At 37.5% G+C, this 22,826-nt stretch overlaps 2 protein-coding genes and 1 pseudogene across 6 annotated transcripts in view; 1 reads left to right on the top strand and 2 right to left on the bottom strand.

Moving 5' to 3' along the window:
* Window positions 1–1,607, top strand: part of LOC306845704 (EEF1A lysine methyltransferase 4-like) — a 66,726-nt pseudogene extending 65,119 nt beyond the window's left edge. Inside the window, exon 3 of the transcript in view lies at window positions 1,334–1,607. The product of the transcript in view is annotated as an EEF1A lysine methyltransferase 4-like (transcript). The remainder of the gene's footprint in view (window positions 1–1,333) is intronic.
* Window positions 1,608–9,784: 8,177 nt separating this feature from the next.
* Window positions 9,785–12,407, bottom strand: LOC306845854 (calcium/calmodulin-dependent protein kinase II inhibitor 2-like). The gene is made up of 2 exons (XM_079378842.1): window positions 11,957–12,407; window positions 9,785–11,456 (listed from the first exon to the last, which is right to left on the bottom strand). Exons 1-2 carry the CDS (start codon window positions 12,123–12,125, stop codon window positions 11,386–11,388), a joined length of 240 nt encoding a protein of 79 aa, XP_079234968.1. The 5' UTR covers window positions 12,126–12,407; the 3' UTR covers window positions 9,785–11,385.
* A 5,342-nt stretch (window positions 12,408–17,749) lies between these two features.
* LOC306846229 (mitochondrial ubiquitin ligase activator of nfkb 1-A) lies at window positions 17,750–22,707 on the bottom strand. 4 transcript variants are annotated; one of them, XM_079379448.1, is made up of 5 exons: window positions 22,676–22,707; window positions 21,689–21,839; window positions 21,462–21,549; window positions 21,238–21,358; window positions 17,750–20,619 (listed from the first exon to the last, which is right to left on the bottom strand). In XM_079379448.1, exons 2-5 carry the CDS (start codon window positions 21,803–21,805, stop codon window positions 19,902–19,904), a joined length of 1,044 nt encoding a protein of 347 aa, XP_079235574.1. In that variant the 5' UTR covers window positions 21,806–21,839; window positions 22,676–22,707; the 3' UTR covers window positions 17,750–19,901. The 4 variants fall into 4 exon arrangements, with proteins under 4 accessions (XP_079235574.1, XP_079235576.1, XP_079235577.1 ...); XM_079379450.1 differs by having other exon boundaries at window positions 22,656–22,703; XM_079379451.1 differs by having other exon boundaries at window positions 21,689–21,836; window positions 22,656–22,703.
* Between the last annotated feature and the right edge of the window lie 119 nt (window positions 22,708–22,826).

Here is a 22,826-nt window from a genome sequence, read left to right as displayed (position 1 = left end):
AGAGCTTTCTGACCCTGCATAGACAGCAAGGGAGCTACCACAGTCAAGGCACAGAAACATAGTAAGAACATTGTTAAACTAGTCCATGTGTACGTTTTGAGTCAGAAAGCTCTCGGATTTCTTAAAAAATATCTTAATTTGTGTTTCGAAGCTGAACGACGGCCTTACGGATTCGGAATGACATGAGGGTGAGTGATTAATGACAGAATTAACATTTTTGGGTGAACTAATTTGTGATCAGTTAACTAGATAACATGGTCATAACATGTTTATTTCAAACTGGGAGAAAGAAAGTGTGACTTTCAATGTTCTCATTCCTGTAGAAGTTGTCAGTGGAAGTTTCTCTTTCTATTCTAACTTTCTTTTTTCTCTCACACTCTCGGCGGATTCCATGTTGACACCTGAAGGTGTGAATTATTCATTTCTTCAGGCAGATGAAGAATGGGTGACAGGGGCACGTGATGCACTCACACTCATGCACACACACTTACAAACACTCAAACATGCTCATGAGCACATATACTGTACATACACTACCATTTTTCTTTTAAGAAATTAATACTTTCATTCAGAAAAGATGCATAAAATGTATTAAAAAATAACAGTAAAAACGTACTTTTTTAACAAAAAATCTTGAAAAATGTTGTGTTTTCAACAAACATATTATTTATGCAGCCCTGTTGACCATGACCACTAAAGTCATATTGTTCTTTTGTTTTTAAATAGGGCTACATTTTTCTATAAATACGACTTTTAACATTTTAGAAAAAAACTTTGTTTTTATTTATTTAATTTTTTTACATTTGAAAATGACCCTTGACATTTTTTTGTGTGATTTTTTTTTTTTGTCTAAATTTTGGAGACAATTTTGTCACCGGTGTCTATAGCCAAGTAAACATGCAGCTAGTATAAATATATAGAGAAATGATAGCTCTAAAGTACATTACTGTGCATTGCATGTTCCTTCTGGCTGCATCTGTGAGACTTCAGTTCCCCATAGAGAATCTGCATAATTCATGTGATTTAAGGTGATTCTGTTGAAGGTTCTGCATTGGTGACGGTGATGATAATATAAAGGACATTATTAATCACAATATTACATCGAATTTACACACGAATTTACACAACAAATGCATCACAATGAGAAGTTCATCATAGTATTTTAATATCTCACCCAATTTTCAAGATGGGCTGCATGTGGACTTGGACTTTGAAGAAATGTTAATACTTATTTGGAAATAATAATTCTAGAGATGATCAGATGTAATGCTGATATAATACAGGTAGCACTCATAATAACAATAATAATCAAATGATTTGTTCTTCCCCACAGGTCAGTCGTGTTTTGAAACCCGGTGGCCGTTTCATCTCTGTCACGTCTGCGCAGCCACATTTTCGTAAGAGACTCTACGCTCAAGTCTATCAAGAACTATCACTATGGCAGCAGCTTCCACTACTTCCTCTATGTTCTCACCAAAGGGGAGGAGCTTAGCTCAGAGGATGCTGCATTGGAGAGGAGACTGCTTGAGGAACCTGAGGCTCCACCCACCGATGTAAGATTTCAAGAAGCGGATTCTGAGGACTTCCTGAATAACACTGGATTATAGGGACTTGTACAACATCTATCAATCAAGAGACTGCTAACAGAAGTTGTACAGCATTCTTATACATTTTTTAGGCTCCTATCCTAGTTTACCCAAAAATTACACTTCCTCTCCCTCATGTTGTTCTAAATTCATTAGATTTTTTTTTCTTCCTTGGAACAAAACATAAAAAAATTGTTGTTGTTGTAGTTTTTGGAGTTTGACATGCCCCATCTCCATTCACTTTCATTTACATTTGTGTTCCAGGGAAGAAAGTAAGTCATACAGGTTTGGAAGAACATAAGGAAGAGTAAATCATAACAGATATTACATTTTTGGGTGAACTTTCACTTTATCAGTTTTCTTGACTAAAAGAGGAGACGATTACACTTTTTTTTCTTTTTTTTTTGGGTGACGTTAAGGACAACATTGCACTGAAATAAAACAAAGCAGTAACCTCCCTTCTGCAATCCTGCAAACTAACTATATGCTTTTAAACAATTTCTTTGAAATATCTTGTGTATATTTTTAAAAGCCTTTTTTACCATGCTTTTTTAGGATGCTTTGATGTGAATTTGTACTCTGCATTTTCTCTCTCTCTCTGTCTCTGGCCTATTTCTCTGTACGATTGTGTTGATTGGTATGACAAGGTTGAGTGCTTGACACCTGCACACTTGTGCAGAGACAAATCTGTCACAAACGCTTCTCAAACAACAAATAAACAGACAGACAGAAAACAAACAGCCCTGCTGTGTGCCAGAATATGACAGACGTGTCTGTGCTCTTTTGGATGAGGAATGGCTGCAGTGAATCGGAGGAGGCCATTAATAAACCAGAAATCATTTATTTTTAATTTAGCTCTGGAATGTAATTACCGTCTATTTTTAAGACTTGAGGAAGGTGCCTGAATTTCAGAACAGCTTCCTGTGTGCCAGTGTGAACATAGATTGATTTTTTATAGTAAATAGAGGAAAGTTATTCTTGAACCAGGAGAGACCAAAACATATTTAAACCCACACTATGTCGTGGGTGGTTGCCAAGGTGTTATGAGTTATTTTTAGAATGTTTGCTAAGCGGTTGCTAGGTTGTTTCTACACAAAAGGCCACCCCAAAAGAGATTGTTGTATCCCTAAATATGCATTGTATAAATCTGTGGCATTTTTTTCATCCATTTTATTGCATTCCAGGCAAAAACCGTAAGTTTGATTGTTTTGAAAAGTAATAGCACACCTCTTCTCTGTAACTTGCGCAATTTGAGGACTTCATGTCCATGTGGAATGAGTTATGCACCCATATTAAAATGGAAGGTTATGGATTTTGAAGTGCTAACACTGTGCAAAAGTAATGGTGAGCATGTACCATTAAATAGTAGCGGTTAATATACCAGTAGCAGTTTCATAAACTTTTAGTTCAGAGTTGATTGTGTCCAGATTGAATGTGTTATCTGTGAAAGCTGATGATGTAGTCACAGGTCTTTCCCCTTCACTGAAGCACTAAGCAATGACGTTAGGGCAGGGACAGTATCAGATGGACACTGGTATCAGGTGAGCCGCATGTATCGGGTGTAGATTTATTCTGTGATCGTATCCTCACGACATGCTGTGTGGCAGTTCTTCAGGAACCAAGTGCTGCCTAAACACCATAAAGCTGCTGCGGAGAACAGGAGACCCTGATTAGTCTAATGGCTGGTTATGTCCTGTTTACCCCCTCGCATTGCAAACCCACACGCAAGCTTTACTTCATATTGACATTTAAGACCATGATATTCAATAATGTACTTTTGAATAATTGATTACGAGTAATATCAGAAGTGTACTTGTGAGATTTTTTTCTGAGCTGGAGAAGCTGTCTTGGAGAGTAACTGGAACAGTTCTTGTATGGTACTGAGCAAATTTAATTCTGAATGTTATGGACAGTTGGTATATTGACAACAATGACAACAATGCTGCCTTGTTTGAAAGTTGAAAAAAGATTAAAAATCCTTGAAGTTTAATTAATTTGGATGGATGGACAGACAGATGAACAGGTGGATGATGGGTGGAGAGACAGTTAGATGGTTAGGATGGATGGATGTTTAGATAGATGGGCAGACATACAGAGAGGAGGATAGAGAGACAGATATAAGTGGTTAAATTAATAGATGGATGGATGGATAGATAGACAGGCAGATGGTCAGACAGATAGGTAGTAGATGGATCGTAGGACGGACAGACAGATGAATGGATAGGTGGATTGATACGGACAGATGAATGGAGAGAAGGGCAGATAGACATATGGTTAGTTGGATGGATGGATAGACAGACAAACAGATGGATATCTGAATGTGAGCAAAACTAAAGAGCTGATCATGGACTTTAGGAAGAGACAGCAGCAGCCCTACACTCCTCTTATGATCAGTAGGACCCCTGTGGAGAGGGTGAGTAGCTTCAAATACCTCGGTGTAAACATCTCTGAGAACCTGACTTGGACTACACACATCCAAACACAGGTCAAGAAAGCCAGGCAAAGACTGTACCATCTGCGACAGCTGAGGAAATTCAGGGTCTCACCAGCAATCCTGAAAACTTTCTATTCAGGGACCATACAAAGTGTATTGACTGTGTGTTGAAAGTGTGTTGCTTCCATCTGGTAAGCGCTTCCGTAGCCTGATGGCAAAAACTGAGAGACTTAAAAGGAGCTTCTTCCCCCAGGCCATCAGGCTCCTAAACTCTAACTCTGTGTCATAACATCACATGACTCCATGTAAATATCACCATATCAATAGCTATTCATAATTTTTTCTACCTCATATGCTGCTATTTAACTGTACAACTTTTTTGCACATTCCTGTTATTACTATTTATGTCAACAACATCTTAATATTTGTCTATACAATTGCACTGTCCTTGGAGCGGACCTGACTTACATTTCACTGCTGGTTATACTCTGTACAATTGTGTATGTGATGAATAAAAATCTTGAATCTTGAATCTGGGATAGACAGCTGGATGGATAGACAGACAGACAGACAGACGGTTGGTTGGGTGACAGACAGATAGATAAAATACAACTAAAATTCACACTCCTCATCAATTGAAAATGAACCTGTTCTTTAATTCAGAATTTTGCCCAGAGCTGCTTTGGAATGATTGCCAATAGAGAATGAAGCTTTTTAGGTCCAGATGGTGTAGTTACGACATCTACCAGCGGGGGCTAACCAGACCGGCTAACCTGACAAACCTTGACCCCATTGGTGCATCCCTGCCTCTAGTTTACAGACAGATCCTTCTCATGAGTCACTGTTATTACACACACGAAAAGAATCAGAAATGTTCATTTGACCTTTCAATATCATTAATCAAAGATTGACATCCGCTTGTTCATCAAAGCTCATGTTTCTGTTCTGTTGTTGAGCAGGGGGAGGGGGAGGAGCACACCATTACATCATCATCCAGCAGCGGCAGCAACAACATAGGCCGTATTATTGATATCAGACACATAAACCCCTGCTCACAGCCAGCCAGCTCCACTGACAACACTAGGGTAGACATTCCACTAAGCTGCATTACGCACAGACATGTGTGTGTGTTTGGTCACTACCATACATAAGGTCAAAGCAGGGACATTTTTGGATCAGAGGGCAGTACTTCAAAATCCAATTGTCTGATTTCATTCATTTATTTAAAACAAACGGTTTAGCTAACTGTTATCTTCAGTACAGCATCTCTCTGTTATGTGTAGGGTTATGATACGAGTAAAAAAAAATCGAAATTAAATTGTAATTTAAATTTCGACTGATGCAGGTTTTTTAATGGTCCATGCTGATCTCTAGAGACCTAGGTTTATAGACCTGATAAATAAATATTATGGTTTAATGATAGCATATTAACTATATTTTGGAACTGACATAAGCTTCTATAAAATTGATCCGTTTCTGATGTTGCCGAATATAGCCAAAAATGGGCATATATTACAAATATTGGCAGTCACACTTATTTTAAGGCCCAATTCTCACTATTAACAAACCATTTACTATGACTTTTGCCTTAATAAACTCCAAATTTGCTTACTTACTTAGTTGTTAAGTTTAGGTATTGGGTAGGATTAGGGATATGGTCATCCAGAATATGTACTTTATAAGTACTAATAAACAGCCAATGTTAATAACAGGCATGCTAATAAGCAATTAATTAACAGTGAGAATTGGTCTCTATACTAAATGTTGCCATATTGGCAAATACTGGCAACTTGTTTTTATATGGTAAATATGATATATCAGTCTGTTACTGTAGTTTAAAGAAATTTGGTACAAACTAGTTTTTGGTTTAAGTCAAGTTTGCATTTAATGTGGTTTGCACATGTTGGTCTGGGTCTGGTTTTGGATAGATGGATGGATTTTAGATGGATGGATGAATAAATTGATGGATGAATTTGTAGTTTACTTGTATTGGTGTTCTTCAAACATGTGTTCTGGATTGAGCGCCAACCTGAAACACCAACAACGCATTGCAATCCATTAAATTTCTCTTTCTGTCATTTCCAATTCAGCTTCCTTAATGGTGTGGCCAGTTCAATTCAAATTCAATTGCTGTATATATTCAGTATAGTAGGGATTTCAGGTAATTCCTGATATGTATCTCTTTAATTGCATAATGGTGCAACATACAAAAGTTATTTTAATGATGAGCTGCAGATTCTGAAACAACATTCCTATTCCATGAGCTACTCTTAAACTCAAAGCGAAATGTTAGGATGAATGTTAAGCCCCAAGCCAATCCCTAAACCCAATACTAAAACATGATTGGTTGACAGGAATGTTGTACTTCAACCAACCAGGATGTATATCCAGGATCATGTCCTACTTGTCCTTGGATAATCATGGTAAGCAGAGCCACACTGAGTCATGTGATGAATGAGAATCTGGTTTGTAACATTTCCAGATGCCATTCAACCAGCTTTTGCTCATCAGTTGCTGTTTTCTCTCTACAATTCTTTTTAAAAGTAGAAAATGCCAAAAGTATGAGTATTTGGTTTGGCAGTATGACACTGACATCAATTCCTCTGTGGCTGAATGTGAATCTGTGCATATTTATGGTTCAAACACTTACATTATGACTCACAGTGCACTGTAAAAAAAAAAGTTGAGCCAGTTTAAAATTTTAAGGCAACCAGCTTCGGCAGATTTTTGAGTTCTCTCAACTTATTTTTGTAGGAGATTCTCAACTTTTTGTTGTATAAACTTAAAACAACAAGTTGAGAAAACTCAAAAATCTTCTGAATCTGGTTGCCTTAAAATTTTAAGCTGGCTCAACTTTTTTTTTCTTTTTTTTACAGTGTGGCGTTAAATGAGAATTTACTGCAAAAAAATGTTATTATCGCTAATGATGGAGATCAGTGTAGCACCAAATGGGTTCTATAAACTGGGATGAATCCAGGACAATGCTCTTTAATCCAATTTCTTTCTCTCTCTTGTGCTTTTAATTTCTTCCGGCAGAGAGCTCATTCTCTGAGAATCTTAGAATGTCATCTCTCCCTCTTTCTTCTGTTATCACGCTGTCATTATCTGCCGAGAGTTGGGCTTTCCATATTGGGTCAGGCCACAGTGTCGCTCAGTCACTCCAGAGCTGCCGCGGGCCGCCTGTCTGTTCAGATAGTGTATCAGTAATCTCCAGCTCTGAGCAGCCTGTGTGAAACGCTAAGGATTCCCCTGGGCATTGGAGCCGTTCAGGAACACTGCAACAGCCATGAAGGTGTATTAATAGACTGAGATGGTGAAGCTGAGTGTCCTTGACTGCTCTTGAGTGACTGTCTGATGGACTTTCTGCTGTGCGCGGACCTCGTCGAGTCCCGAGAATAAACACAAACAGATGTCAGGAGGTTAAACTGCCAATGATCATCTGAAAATCGTTTGGAAATTTTAGTGGCCAAACTTGAGCTTGGGTCAACTGGAGTTATAGAATGTTATCAGGATTGGATGAGTATTGGAGTTTAAATTGATTTAGGTAAGCCTGACTTGTTTCCAGATGTATCCTGAGCCTCATTGCACACATCGGACATAGCTGACCCAAAGGCAGATCACGGATAAAAGCCATTGATTCTCTTGTGGTTGAAACGCACACATTGTATAAGAGATGTGTGTCTGACTCTGTGTGAAGAAAAACATCAATATTGCTGTAAAACTGCATTTCAGAGTGTTCGGAGTAAACAGGAAGCAGCGTGTGGCTTTATCCAAACAGTGTAGAAACAATATTCAGCTTAAATGAACAACCTCTAGAAAAAAATTGCCTGAAATCACCGCTAACATCCTGATTGTGTTTTTACTTAGTCTGTTTGCTAGCTTGATTTTAAGGTGCACACATCTCCTTTAAAAGGGAAAGTTCACCTCAAAATGAACATTATGCTATCATTTACTCACCCCCATGTCAGACCAAAGCTGTATGACTTTCTTTCTTTAGGGAAACACAAAAATAAATTATTTTGAAGAACATTGGGATCCAGACTACATTGGACACAGTTGACTTTCATTGAATGGAATAATCCACTTAAATGTCAATCCAAATCTGTTTGACTTTCTTTCTTCTGCATAGCACAAAAAAGAAACCAATATATTTTGGAGAACAAACAACACGGGACCCCATTGATTTTCACTGTATGCACAAAAAATTTTGTGTTTACAGTTTGGTGCAAACAGGAAGCAGCATGTGGCTTTAATCAAGCTGTGTGGAAGCAACATTCAGGTTAAATGACCTCACCAGAGAAAACAACCACTAACATTGTGATTATTTTTTTCACCTGGGGCCTGTTTCATAAAACAAGTTTACCAAATAAGCCAGGTTTATTTAAGTTAGTCTGAATTATTGTCAGTTGATTTGATTCAAAATAAGTCAGAATATCTGAAATAAGCCTGGCTTGTTTGGTAAACTTGTTTTATGAAACAGCCCCCTGGTCTAGCTAGCATGTTTTATGTGCATGTTTTGTTTTTAGCATGTGTTTATATTTAAGTGAAAGTTCACCCCAAAATGAACAATCTGCCATTATTTTCTTAACCATGTTGGTCCTCCTTTCTTCTGCCAAACACATAAACAAAATTGGACCCAACTGACTGTCATTGTATGGACAAGACAAAAAACATTTTTCAAAATATCTTCTTTTGTGTTTCGCAGAAGAAAGGAAGTCATTCAGGTTTTCAACAACACGAGGGTGAGTAAATGATGACTGAATTTTCTGAATTGCATCTTAAAACATTGACACTAGTGTTGAATTGAAAAAAACATTATTGAATAACAACATTGCTGACTTTTGTAGAACTGATTTATCTGAAATGAACCTTCAAATTGATGAACTTGATCTGAATTTTATCTGAACTGAACCAACACAACTTACTTCAGCTGACTTATATCTTTTAGAGCTGCTTTACAGCATAATCTGAATTGTCTGCATAGTCGAGTTTCCATAACTGATTCTGCTATTTTCCTGTTTATCTCTGTGTATCTACTTTGACATAATCTGTATTGAATAAAGCACTACAGAAATAAAGGTGACTTGACTTAATTTTGGGGTGTACTCTCCCTTTTAAGATTTCAAGGAAATGGTCAAATGATTTTCATGACCAAATTACATCAAGGCCTGAAATCCATCTTCCAATCTCTATTTTATATCGAAGTGCAGAAGATCCTCCAGTAAAAGTAGTAGCACAGTTTGAAGCTCTCATAGGACCTTATGCCACAAGAACAATCTCCCTGTCATGACTCTGAGCTTAGCCTGAATCACCATGAGTGTGATTACATGGCCATCAGAGCTTGTGCCAAACTTCACTGCATCCTTTGGGAAGTACAGGCCTGGAGTGCACTAGACGACTTAGATATAGATTACTCCAGCGCTAAAGATCTGTGAGGAGATGACATGCAGGCTGAAAGAAGATTGCAGTTCTCTGAGCTCCACAGTAAGATACAACCATCCTGAAATGAATTATATTGAAACATTAATATTTCATTAGATGACAACGGCTTGATCTGCTCATTTAATACTGCTCGGGATATTTTTAAATGCCATCATACTTGTCTCATAATTTGATGGATAGTATTTGTTTATTAGTAAAGGCGTACTGTAAATGGGTTCACCAGCAGGCTGTGCGTGTGTTGTGATGACCTTAAAATCAATATTTGTATCAGACTTGTTTACCTCTTTGTAATGCAGACAAATGACGACAGAAAAGCGCATCTATATGTTCTTCCACCATTTATTAGTTCACCAAATACAGTGAAAATGGTATTTTAATATGCAATGATTCATTCTTAGAATGTCATGACATTTTTGTTGCTTTTTTGCTTAATAAAACGATGTTCCATTATTGAAAAGTATTAAGGTTTCATGCACAACAAACCATAGTCAGTTTCTTTAGAATAATGGTACAAAACAAAGCAAAAAATTCTAATAAAATCAACAAAAGAAACGTAATGTCCAAAAACCTGTCAAATAACAACAAGTTATTTGAAGATATTCGTAAACAGTGCAGTAGATTTCTAATATCGCCATTTTTCTAACAAATTCATCAACAAAGCTCAAGTCACAGTTTACGCTTTCCATATAACAGTAGTTCAACACAGATGTGTGTGTGCAAAAAACCTCAGAAACATTCATTCAAGTCTTTTTTTTTTAGAAAAAAAAACCATTCCAACCAAACTGAATTATACTCTCGTCCCTGTCTAAAGATTTTTCTCTGAAATATAAACATCATTGATGATGAATCTTTAAGACGACATACTAGCATATAATTTTAAATAACAAATATTTAGATATAAAAATACAAATATGACTTTTTTTTAAAAAAAAGAAGCGTGCCAGGGTAAGATTCATGGTGGCACCTCTGTTGGCACCGGAGTGAAAGTTCATGCAAAGAGATGGACACGACAAAAGAAATGTGAGGAGCTGATGACATTTTTTTTTTAAATGTATAAAATTAGGCTTGGAAGAAATCAAGATGCATTCATGTTGGGCTAATTACAAGAGGTGGTAATGCTCAATGCTCCTCTGTGCTGTACTGATGATGTGAATCCGTGGCGCAGGTGCGTAATTCAGCTGCAGTGAAGGGCAAAACAATAGATCACCACACGACGCTTCAAAGACTACACGCTTCAACACCTGTGGGCATGTGTATGATAATATTCTTAATTTCTGAAAAAGAATATGATGCAAAATAGCGAAAGAAAATATTCACATTGCACCATCCGTACATATAGTTAATTTATCATTATGGGAGCTCAATGTCTTTGTGTGTGTTAAGTCTAAAATGTCTCTAAAAGCAGCAGTCGGATTGAAGTCGACGCTCAAGGCAGATCCATATAGTATGTGTGTGTGTGTGTGTGTGTGTGTGTGTGTGTGTGAGTGTGTGCGTGTGTTATGGGGAAGGTCTTTGAGCTAAGATACTGTACATCTATAGTAACAGAGTGTAAGATGCGGTTCAGTCTTAAGTTGAACTTCGTGTTGCTTTCAGCGCTTTTGGAAGATGATGGTTGTGGAATAATAATGGCAAGTCCATCCATCTTTATTCACAGATGAGCCGCAGCGCGCAGCCTCAACGTCTCCGACATCTTCCTCAAAGCTTCCATTGTCGTTTATATTGGAGAATTGCCAGCAAATCCCAAAGGAAATTCCGTCTCTCCCTTCTTTAATTCGCGTTTTCCCTTTTTAGTTTAGTCTCCTCGTGGTTCGAGCGTCGTGCCACCGTCTCTCCATCTCTTTGCAATCTTCTTCACATGCACAACCGACAAGTGCTTCGAATCGGTGATAAAAAATTGAAATGTCTGCAAGACATCGCGCGGGTTTAAACGCCCGGTGATGATTTGTCGGTCATGCCTTTCAGCACCTCATCTATTCGGTCGTCCTCGATGACCACTGGAAAGAAGAAGACAGATAGCTGATGTCAAGACTTCGCCAATCTAGCAAGTGTGTTCTGTGCGCTTTGAAACTGCGCAACAAGACTCGACACACAACAAACGCATTCAAATGCGTTAAAATGTATATTAAATGCGTAAAAATATCACTTAAAAAGGTAATTTCTCAGTCGGGTTGCATGAAATAACCTATTATCTAGTCTACATATTGAGGAAGACAGTTTTACATGTTTACAGATGTCAAACTGACAACGTCAAAATATGCATGCTTTTAAATGCATTCTGTCATTTTCTCGTCTTAATGTTGTAAACCCATATGGATTTTTTTATGAAGTGTTATGAGCTGACAGGCTCGGTCACTATTCACTTTCAACGCGAAAGGTGATCGAGGCTGTCATTCTCCCTAACATCTCCTTTTGTGTCGCACGAAAGAAAAAGTGAACGCAAGTCTCTATTCCTTTAACTTAAGCAAATTATCTTCAATCAGGATAACATTCTCACCTCTCTTTGCTCTGCCGATCTGTCCAAGTTTTGGAGGTCTTTTCGCCTGGGACGCTCCGAAGAACGAGTTGGTGTCCTGCAGCCCGCAGCTGAAGGACATCTGACTGACATCGTTGTCCGCTCCGTATCCGCTCATTTTCCCCTCTCCGTACGGCAGAACCTCGGACATGACTGCTGAAGGACGGGTTCGAGACGCAGAAGGCGTAAAAGAACTGATGTATATAGGCAGCTACGGTGGATATGGCAACTATCCCCGCAAAACAAGTGCACTTGTTTGTCTGTTTGTTTTTTGCGTAGATATCCCCGCGCGTAAATGTCAGAGCTCGCACCGCCAACTTCCAAACGGACTGGAGTGCTCGGTGCAGAATGAGAGGGAGAGCGAGCGAGAGAGAGAGAGAGAGAGAGCGCGCGCGGCTGAGTGTACGACTACATCAGCGGTCGGGTGAAGTCTGCTGTAAGATACGGGAGATCCCGCGATCATAAAGGAAACCCGGGCGGAACAGTGAAGTCATCCATCCGGGCGTGTGTTTAGGAGAGAGAGAGAGAGAGAGAGAGAGAGATAGATGGGGACTCCAAGAGGTGCAAGGGTGGCCCCATCAGGCGAAAGCTGAAATTGGCGAGAGGAAACATTGAACGGCGCTCTGCAGTCGCTCCGTTTGATGCAAGGTGATCGCAGGGGTCTTTGGAAAGCCTGTGGTTTGGAACTTAAAAGAGGAAAAGATCGCAAGACCTGATTTATGGAGATCACTCAACAACTCTATATTGCAACCTTTATTGTGCCGTTACATTTTGCTGCAATAGAGGCCTATGTGTAGCCTTTTTTTTTCAACTTTGGGCATTTTTTTTTTTTTCGTAGGGGTTCATTTTTATTAAAATATAATATTTTGGATATTTATAATAGGCTAAAATATAATTAGTTATTAAAATATTTTTTCTTAAAACATAGCCTATGTAGGCCCTATATTTTAATTAATAAAGGTCACACAGGCTAGTACATTTTCCCCATTCCTTTATTCCCATTTGTTTTTGTTGCCACTTTTTAAATGCATTTTTTTTTTTTGCATAGGCTACTTTATTAATATGCATGATTTTTTTACCCTTATCCCAGACCCAGATTTTCAGTCTTAAAATAAAAAGTATTAAATGTTACTTTTTCAAAACATTGCTTATTTAAGCCAAAAATATGAAATAAACATTATATGAAAATGGAATAAACATTTATAGAAGTTAGGCTATATAGTTTCAATATTCATTTGAAGGTTTAATTTCCACCATAACAAATAGTTTTGCCCCAGATAGTTGCAAAAGTTACTAACAACAGAGTCAGTGAAGAACATGACAAAAGAAAATCAAGTATTCCTAATTTCCAATCAATCCGTAATTGTTTCAGTAGATGCAAAAAGTGTGAAAATATTAGCTATTTGAGCGTGTCTATTTAGTTGGCCTATACTAGCTGTGAAATTAGGGGCTGCCAAGGGTAACCAAAAACGATAACTATAACGGTAACTATATTTATAAAATGTAAAGAATCGTTCTAATTTTATGAGAATAGTAAAGTCCACACCACAGCTATAGGCCTATAAAACATGTAATAAACAGAACATTACTGTCCGTTGGTGTGGATGCTAATATTGTTTTTGGTCTCGGAGTGAACAGGTAGGCCTATAGCTTTAGCAAGACAAAAAAGTTTTACAAGTAGGCTACATTTTATTCCGTAAACGTTTAAAAAATGCTCCAAATAGTAATTAAACATCTAAATGATCTTTATTTGTACATTTTCTGAGAGAAGTACCTTTTGTTACTTTCTACTAGTTGGCCACATGAACACGGTTCCCATTCAAAGCAGTGTTTACCTATAGTTTCTCTTCGCTTTTGCACGCTGTAGTGGCTTTAAAGTTCAACTTGAATGAACTGTAGTCGAACAGTAGCCTATTTTTATTTTCATTTTTGTTATTATGTTGGAAATTGTAATGACCATTATCTTCCGGTTCTCGGTAAGTGGAGGTTAAGAAGAATCTGGAAAAGGTGTTGTAACTATCAGTTGTTTTGATTTGCTTAGCGCGATTAGATTCACTCACCGGTGTACCAGGGAAATGTCACCGTAACACCATGCAGGCATCATCAGCGCACGTCATGTTCAGCGTCAATTGTCCTCGGTCTCCAGATGCCGGAAGTTGTTTGTAACCGTGGCACATCTGTTGTCTTTCCGATCCTTCCTTTGAATCAATTATGTTTGAAGGAAGGCTAAGTAGAGGTTTGTGGTAATGGTGCACCTGCCTCGCATGAATATTATCTCCCTCTCTCAATCTATATAGCCTAGCCTACTATATTTCAGCAGCCTGGATAGAGCTCACAAGGGCCCTAAAATGATCTTTAATAGTTTTATTTATACTTTTTACTCTTAAAATACCAATGCAAAACATAAACCTCTAACCTATATTTTACTGTATCCCCTGCAGCATTATAAGTAGTGAGCATGTAGGCTTTTTTCTGTGAATCTACTCAAGCATTAGATTGTTGGCATGGCAACAATCCTCGGAAGACTGCAGTTCTCAAAGCTCATTTTCATATCTTCACTGTCCTCCTGAGCAAAAGGAAATTTTTAAATTTTCATAGTCTGTGCCGCTCCACTGCTCAAGTAAATTAATGAATGACAGTAGGCCGATCCATACTGACAAGTCAATTGAAAACCGTAGCAGTCTGGGCTCCAATTTTAAGGATCTATGGAAAACTCCAGTTCCACTGTGGTGTCGCAAATGGGTGAATGTCTGTTGTACTTTAACAGTACAATGCTGCTGAACTCAAGCTTTTCAGTGAGTTTGCAACAGTTATAGCCATTTTTTCCTGTTACAGTGCCACCAAGTTCTTCCTTTCTTTGTGTTTTTCAGTCTAATGTCCTTGTTTCCCTCTGTCAGGTGTTGTGTTCAGCCACAGAAGGGGGCTGTGTGTGAAAGTGTCCTCTGGGAGAGCGTTTGCGGTCACACTGGCCTCTGCTGACTCTGCGCTGTAATTGCTGACTCACTCTCTATCCAGCATTAAAAAACACCAGAACACAAAAACCTGAGTCAAATGAAAAACTGAGAACAGAAAGGAGCAAAAACTGCACAGTTTTCAGGGGTGGGCGATGAAATGTGCAGATGCCGTGTATATGGGAGATATATGCGCCTTCTTGTCAGTTGAAAGGTCAGCAAGCATCTGGTTAGGAAAAAATATGATTTTTCAAATGTGATTTCCACCACAATAAATAATTTTGCCCCTAACAAAAGTTAGTGTGCTTAATTACAAAGGCAACAACATTGTCAGTGAAGAATATGCCTAAAATAAGATAAGTGATGAGTATAAATTTTGCAGATTTATGCCTAAAGTGTAAAAATATTATTTGAACAATTAACAGATATTATTTAGCATACTTAAAATGCTAGCAGTAAATTTATGAAATTACAAGTTATATTTTCTTAATTTAATTTGTCTATTAAAAAAAAACATTTGTTTATGGTTATTTGAATGTCTGGGTCTAGGAAAAGTCTTTTTTTTAATGAAATGAATACTTTTATTATTAGTTACTATTAAAGGATGCATTAAATGGGTCAAAAGTGACAGTAAACCAATTTATAATGTTGCAAAAGTTTTCTGTTTCAAATAAATGTTCTATTCATTATAAAATACTGAAAAAAACAATGTATCATAGTTTCACAAAACAATATTAAGCAGTACAACTGTTTTCAGCATTTAGAATAAGAAACAGTTATTTTAAATTGTAATAATTTATTTACAATATTAGTGTTTTTACTGTACTTTTTCGTGAGCATAAAACATAATCTTTATAAAAATAACATTTCTAGTGTAAAACATAAAAGGCATGTCTTAAAATCAGCAAATATTTTTTGGGAAGGTTTCCAAGACACTCTTGTGACTCTTTGATATAACAAAAAAGAAAGAGAGAAAAAAAGCTTCTAATCCCTGGGACATAACAGTAGTTGAAGAAACACCTGTAAAGTTAAAGTGAGAACACCACCACCTTTTTCTTTGCTACTTTGGCTCTGCTGGGTCAACTGTGAGATGTTGGCTCGAGAAGATCAGGGAGGCAGTGTAATTGACACCGGCTGATGAGTGTCTTTGAGCATCGGTTGGCAGTTCACTGTATTTTCACACACACCCACACATTCTTTCCTCTGGAGCTTTTAATCAAAACACTGAAGCAGGAACACGATACAGACGGCCTGTTTAAGCCTGTGGCACAGAAGCAGGTCTGTGTTCTCATCACTGGAGATGAGACAGAGATGAGAGTGTATGCAGATGAGGCACAGGCCATGGGCACGTTACAAACAGCTGCACGCTGAGAGGCATAAGGAATTACGTGGTTAAGAAAACACAATCATTATTTTGTGTTCCTGTCACATCTGTCGCAGGCAGCAAATGTCTTTTTGTTTGTGCTGTTGTTGTCAGCTATTTTATTTAATATAGATTCATGACCCGTTTTTTGAACTCTATGCTGTCTATTATCTGAAATCTATTATCCTATTTTTTTTTGGACCTAAGATATTCCTTGAATATATGACCATTATATTATCTGAAATATATTGGATTTTATGTAAATCTCATGGTGCATGAATATTGCTGGCGTATGAACACAGGCTAGTGTTATTTTAGTATAATTTATAATATAGTATTTATTAATATTTTGCATTTTTAACAGTTTTCATTTTAGCTTAAGTTTTGTTAGTGCTTTTTATTGCATTTTTCATTCGTTTTTTTATATTTCTATTTAGCTTTACATAATTTTGTACTAATTTAGTTTTAGTAATTTTAGTACTTTGTCAAATTATTTATTTCAATTAGTTGCATTTCAACAAAAGCATTTTTGTATTTTCATTTATGTTTTAATCAACCTTTATTTGATTTCAGCTTTATTTTAATTAACACAAATATATATATATAAAAAAAACACTGGCATATACCATTGAATATAGAAAAGTGCCATGGTATTATTATCTGATGCAATCACTTTACCATGGTGTCATCACAGTACTTCTCTGCATGTTTTATTAATGAAATTGATCAGGTGTTCAAAAAGAAAAAAAAAAATTATATATATATATATAAAGTTTTTATATTACTTTAAATCATAAAATTAATTTAACCAGTTTCAACTTTTTTTATTTATATGAGATTTAACTAGATTTAATATAATTTAAGTTGAAATGACTTTTACAGCCAATTTGAATACTTAAACATTTAAGGCAGCAACTGAACATAAGTTTTCAAGTTGAAGGGCAAGAGGCTGGGGCAGAGGATGAAAATTAAAAAAATTATGCAAATTAATAAAAAAATCATTAATGCAAGAAATCCATTGATTCATGCAAATAAATTTCCATCACTTTACCAGTCTTGCCCTCCTTTGCCCTCTAGTGGTTTATTGTAAAATGACAAGCTTTACTGGGGAATGCAGCATCATCAAAAGTTCAGTTTGACCTTGGCTAAGTCTTTTTTCTTCAAATATTTATTCTGCATCTCATTTGCTCATATTTAAGAAAAAAAAGTCAAAAGGAGAGGGTAAGGTTTTTGTGGGTAATTTACAGAGGTTATTTGTAACAGGATCACAGCAGCTGTTGCATAAGAACACTTGCAAGATTCATTGCTGGCAAACACACGTCTCTCTCTCTCTCAGAACAATTATGACTTTCCATGTCACGAGCACTAATAAATCAGCAATATCACTGAGTTTAGCAACAACTGAGGTACTTATGATTTAGAATCTGTAAGTGAAAACTTCAAATAATGCTGGAACAGAAGAACAGCAAGTACACAGGTGTTTATTGACCAAACAAAGTAATCCAGAACTTTACATGACAAGCTTAAAATTAGGACTTAAAAGAAATGGAAAACTCAAAAACAAACAAACGTCCCAGTGCAGTATCTCATCCATAAATTAAGGCACTAAGCTTACCATATTAAACAACATTTTAATTTTAGATTAGAGGTTTATTTGTACCAGACATTCAATACAGTATAGCTGCTATAGCCATCATTTTTAATGAAAAAAAAAACAAATCTTGAACCATTTGATAAGTGCCAAACATGAGATACTTGAATAATAAACAGAAAGTCAAACACAACGACATTGGTTTATCAGGATATTCACTAAAATATCAAGCATGTTTGCTCTGACTTTATGCTATTTTCTCCCAAACTACCGTAATGTGACATGTTTGAGCTCCGAGAAACTCGACTTTTCTCTTTTAAATAGCAGTTGGAAGCTTATTTCTAACAGTGAATAAAAATAAGACTCTCTCAATCTCACAATTCATACATACTTTTAGTTTTATATCAAAGTTTATATATCACAGTTCAGACCTTTTTTTCTCAGAATTGCAAGATATAAACTCAGAATTGCGATTTAATAACTTGCAAGAGAAGAAAAGTCTTATTGTGGATTTAAATTTGCAATTAGGAGATATAAAAGAGCTGTCGCAATAACCTCATTATTGTAATATCGCGCCACTGACAAGCCAACCGTAAAGTATACCACCTAAATAACCATGATGTTCACAATTTTTTCATGAAGCTATGCCCTTCTCGTTTTACATTTAATGTGTGTGTGCTGAATGTTCAATACGTTAATAATCATAACAAGAGTGAAGAGAGTAATATATACATTTATATATATGTCTGTGTACCATTGTGATTCGTTTTATTAGGTTCTGTAGATTTGCACTGAACAGAGGGAGAGAGAGAGAGAGAGAGATCGTCAGCGCATCTGCATCTATCTGCATCTGTCCTTCTTCAAGTCAAGTCATGTTTTTGTGGAAAAAATTAGTTTGCCATCAGATATCAAAAGATGAAAGCGTTATCTTTATTATAGCATCCTTTCAGTGTTTAAGGGTATTTCCCACGACTGCAGTAGCCCCTCACTGCAGAACAAAGATCCAGGGGGCGGGGTTGGATCCACAACTAGGGGGTAGAGATGGGTGGGTTTAGGGATGAGGGGGTGGAGACGGGTAGATTTAGGTATATGTAAGGTGGGAGGAGTTGGATCTAGATCTTGTGTTCTGCAGTGAGGACCATCTCCACGACTGTGTCAGCGTTGTTCAATGGACAGAATCAATGGCATTCTTCTCTACAAAATGAAACATTAGCTTTACCCAGGTAACGCGTTGATCGTCGATTGAGCCTTGTTAATGTTGAAATGAATTTCATTCAGGAATGAAGCATTTTTAAATGTATTAGTTGACTCGCTCGTAAAGACGGTCCCTTGCTTCCACCTCCTGGCGTTATGATGTAACTGCACTGACTAACAGTCTGTGTAAAATGAGCTTACTCATACTGTTGTGTTGAAATGTCAATAACACTGTTGGAAAGTCTCTTGTCAAGTCAGATTTGGGAATCTGAACTTACTATTATGCATATATTAATGAACCACTGAGCTTAATTAGATAGAATAAATAGATAGGGGCAGTCGTGGCCTAATGGTTAGAGAGTCAGACTCGTAACCCAGAGGTCGTGGGTTTGAGTCGCAGGTCTGGCAGGGATTGTAGGTGGTTGGAGTGACTGTACAGCATTCTCTTCCACCTTAAATACTATGACTGAGGTGAGACCCTTGAGCAAGGCACTGAACCCCCAACTGCTTCCTGGGTGCCACAGCAATATGGCTGCCCACTGCTTCGGGTGTGTGTTCACATTCAGAGCACAAATTCCGAGTATGGGATGCCACACTTTTCACTTAGATAGATAGATAGATTTCTTATTGATATTACTGATTTTTTATTCTGTGGAAGAAATAAGCTTCCATAGGAATATGGAAAACTAAAATAGTGAAACTAAAGTGCGTATCAGGAATCTATCGCAGGTGTCCTGTTCACAGTATAACATTGTTTTAAAGTTTAAGGCAAGTAAATCATGTAAATCCAGCACAACTCTCCATTTGTATGAGATTAAACCATGTCTCTTAAGCCTGATACAAAGGTACGATGCGTTTAATGTTCTGCCTGCAGATGGGACAGATGGGTTGTGGCAAGGCCTGATAGCAGCGGAAACAACAGCAGACGTGTCCGCAGTCCAGCAGCACGCAGCTTCGTGGGTTACTCAGGCATATCACGCATGCGTTCTCCGGTACGTCCACGCCGTTCTCCTCCTCTCCTCGTTCTCCTGCGCCCATCAGTTCAAACTCCCTCCTCATGTTCTCCTGCTCCCACCGGAGCTTCAGCCGCTGATAGTACCTGCGTCCCGCCCACATCAGCACGGCCACACCTGCCAATGCACAAACACACGCCAGCACCCTCCACACCTCTGCTTGCCCTTCCTGCTCCAGCTGCAGGGTCTCAAAGTCATCCGTGCTCAGGAAGTACTCTGAGCCGTCGGTGGGTGGGCGGATTTTTGGTAGGCGGTCTGTGTCCAGGATGATCTCGCCCACTGCGGTCAAAGACGCGCCCACTTTCAGCATCTCCTCTGTTTCAAGTTGACCTTTGGGCTTCTCTCCGCTCAGGTACTGACCGATCAGGTCCGTGAAGCCGTAACTGGCCTGGTGGAACTTCTCATGGACGATTTCCATATTGGGACCCGTGGCCTCCAGGGGACAGAGCACACGCACAAATGCCTTGTTCACACCCAGCAGGTTAAAGGGCACAGCATTCACACGCTGGTGAAGCACACGCTCGCTGTCTGTCCTGAAAGATGTGACAAATTTTCAGCATCATTACTCCAGTCTTCAGGATTCGGGATTTTTTCAGGATTCAGGATTCTTTGATGAATATAAACTTTGAAAGAACAGCATTTATTTGAAATAGAAAGGCTTTGTATTATTATAATCAATGTTGGGGAAAGTTGCATTTAAAAGTAATGCATTACAATATTGCATTACTCCTTAAAAAAGTAATTATGTTACTTAGTTACTTTTTATGGAAAGTAATGTAAAAGCAACAAAAGTGAAACGACTATGCCTCAGGCTGAAGGAAATGTAAATGCACATCTGTACAGTAGAGAGCACAACTAATTTCATGAAGAATATGACACAGGAGAAGAATGCTTTACATTATTCAGCAATAACCAAAATTAAACAAATTCAAAATTAAAAAGTAATTTGTTACTTTACTAGTTACGTTAAAAAAAAGTAATCTGATTATGTAACTTCTGTTACTTGTAATGCGTTACCCCCAACACTATCTTTAATATAATCTTATAATATAATAATATCTTTATTGTCACTTTTGGTCAGTTTAACGCATCCTTGCTGAACAGAAGTATTAATTTATGTATATTTATATGAGCAAGAGACCAGGACTTACCAAGTGCGTGCTAAATTGTTCCACACAAGTTTGTGTTCTCGGAGGACCAGTTTCTGGATGACACCAACAGTGCCTTCTTGAAACTGACTCCTTAATGGTTCCCCTATGGGCTGCACTGTTCCTACAGAGAGAGAACGTGAGAACAATTTGGTGGAAGTGAAAGAGAGATCCAGTTATATTCTATAGATCAGCTGAGACATTATATAATGGAAAATGAATGTTACCCTGGATGACCACATACTGCAGACATTTCCCTGGTGTGGCATTCAAAAGATCTGCTAACTTTTCATCCAGCGGCAAAACTGGAGCTTCCTTACATAAAAAACAAATTAGTTTCTTTGTTTTTTCTTTAGAATCTTGTGTAGCAGGCACTTTAAATCCAAAGAACTAATTCCAGGCACTTATTCCACATATATACTATCTAAATCATAATTTTTCCAATGTTACTCACTTTAAGTTTGTCCACAGTTTTGCGTTTCTTCCTGTAGATGTAATAAAACAGACCAGAGAGAGCCACACTTGAACCCAAACACACCATCTCCATTGTCCGGATGGGGAAATCTTCCATCTTCCACCTCACCCTCTTCCTCTTCTCTAGACTACTGAACACAGAATGAAATCATAATGAACAGGTGTAGGGTCCAAGATGAATCAACAGAACCGATGGTGATTTGATTCAGCATTGATTTTCAGTTATTTTTACTGCCATTGATCATTTAGCAAATTCTTTTAATTACATTAACACAGGTTAGTTTCTTTAGATTCCCTAAATAGGAGTTCAAAAAATGTCCAATTTAAATAATTTATGTCAGAGTTTAGCTGACATTAAAGTTTGGCAAGTTAAATAATCTCTAAAATTACTAATCACCTAACTGACACAAACTGAAATAAATAAATAAATAAAAATCGGTGCCAGTAAGTAGATGTTGGTTTGAGAGCCTGGTTTGAAAACGATTGAAGGTTATAGTTTATACAGATCAGAATGAATCTCAGACCAACAGACACTATTTTCTAGCTGATTACAGACAGATGAAAGCCAGATAGCGATGACAAAGCCTTGTAAATCTTTGTTTACATTGGAGTTGTTTGTAGTTGGCACATTTTAACATTTCGATTATGTAAGTCGATGCAGTTTTGGGTTTTTGATCGTTGATTTAAGGAAAACCGACATAATAACACTACCAACATCACCACGATGACGCATACATAACAATAACCACAGATCACCAAACAAGGCAAAGCGTGTAGGCTGTCAAAACGAAATATGTGACCCATAAATGACCTTTAAAGATTTTAACCCTAATACTTTGAACACGATTACATATGCACATGCTCATAAATAAATATAAAAATTCTGTCTGAAACAACATAAATGAATATCGCGTGAATAAGAAGCAGAAATCACATTCAACACTCACGAAACTCATGAATTCATTACCGGAAACTGCGATGTTTGTTTAAGCCACGTGGTACGACGAGGACCTCTTGTAGGTAGCTGTGAATTTTGCCTGACTTTGAATTTGGTGACACAACTTTATGCAGCCAAACGCAGTTTATTGTAAACTTTATGTGATTATATATATTTCTTG

Source organism: Barbus barbus, assembly GCF_936440315.1.
Source record: "Barbus barbus genome assembly, chromosome: 26".
NCBI classification, from domain to species: domain Eukaryota; kingdom Metazoa; phylum Chordata; class Actinopteri; order Cypriniformes; family Cyprinidae; genus Barbus; species Barbus barbus.
Note: the sequence above shows the minus strand (reverse complement) of the source record. Positions and strands in the feature narration are given on the sequence as shown.

Coding starts and splice junctions, on each gene's coding strand:
- LOC306845854 (XM_079378842.1), bottom strand. CDS start 12,125: ATGTCCGAGGTTCTGCCGTACGGAGAGGGGAAAATGAGCGGATACGGA. Junction 11,457..11,956: donor GATCGGCAGAGCAAAGAGAG/GTGAGAATGTTA, acceptor TCTTCTTTCCAG/TGGTCATCGAGGACGACCGA.
- LOC306846229 (XM_079379448.1), bottom strand. CDS start 21,805: ATGGAAGATTTCCCCATCCGGACAATGGAGATGGTGTGTTTGGGTTCA. Junction 21,550..21,688: donor AAACTGTGGACAAACTTAAA/GTGAGTAACATT, acceptor TTTTTATGTAAG/GAAGCTCCAGTTTTGCCGCT. Junction 21,359..21,461: donor GCAGTATGTGGTCATCCAGG/GTAACATTCATT, acceptor CTCTCTCTGTAG/GAACAGTGCAGCCCATAGGG.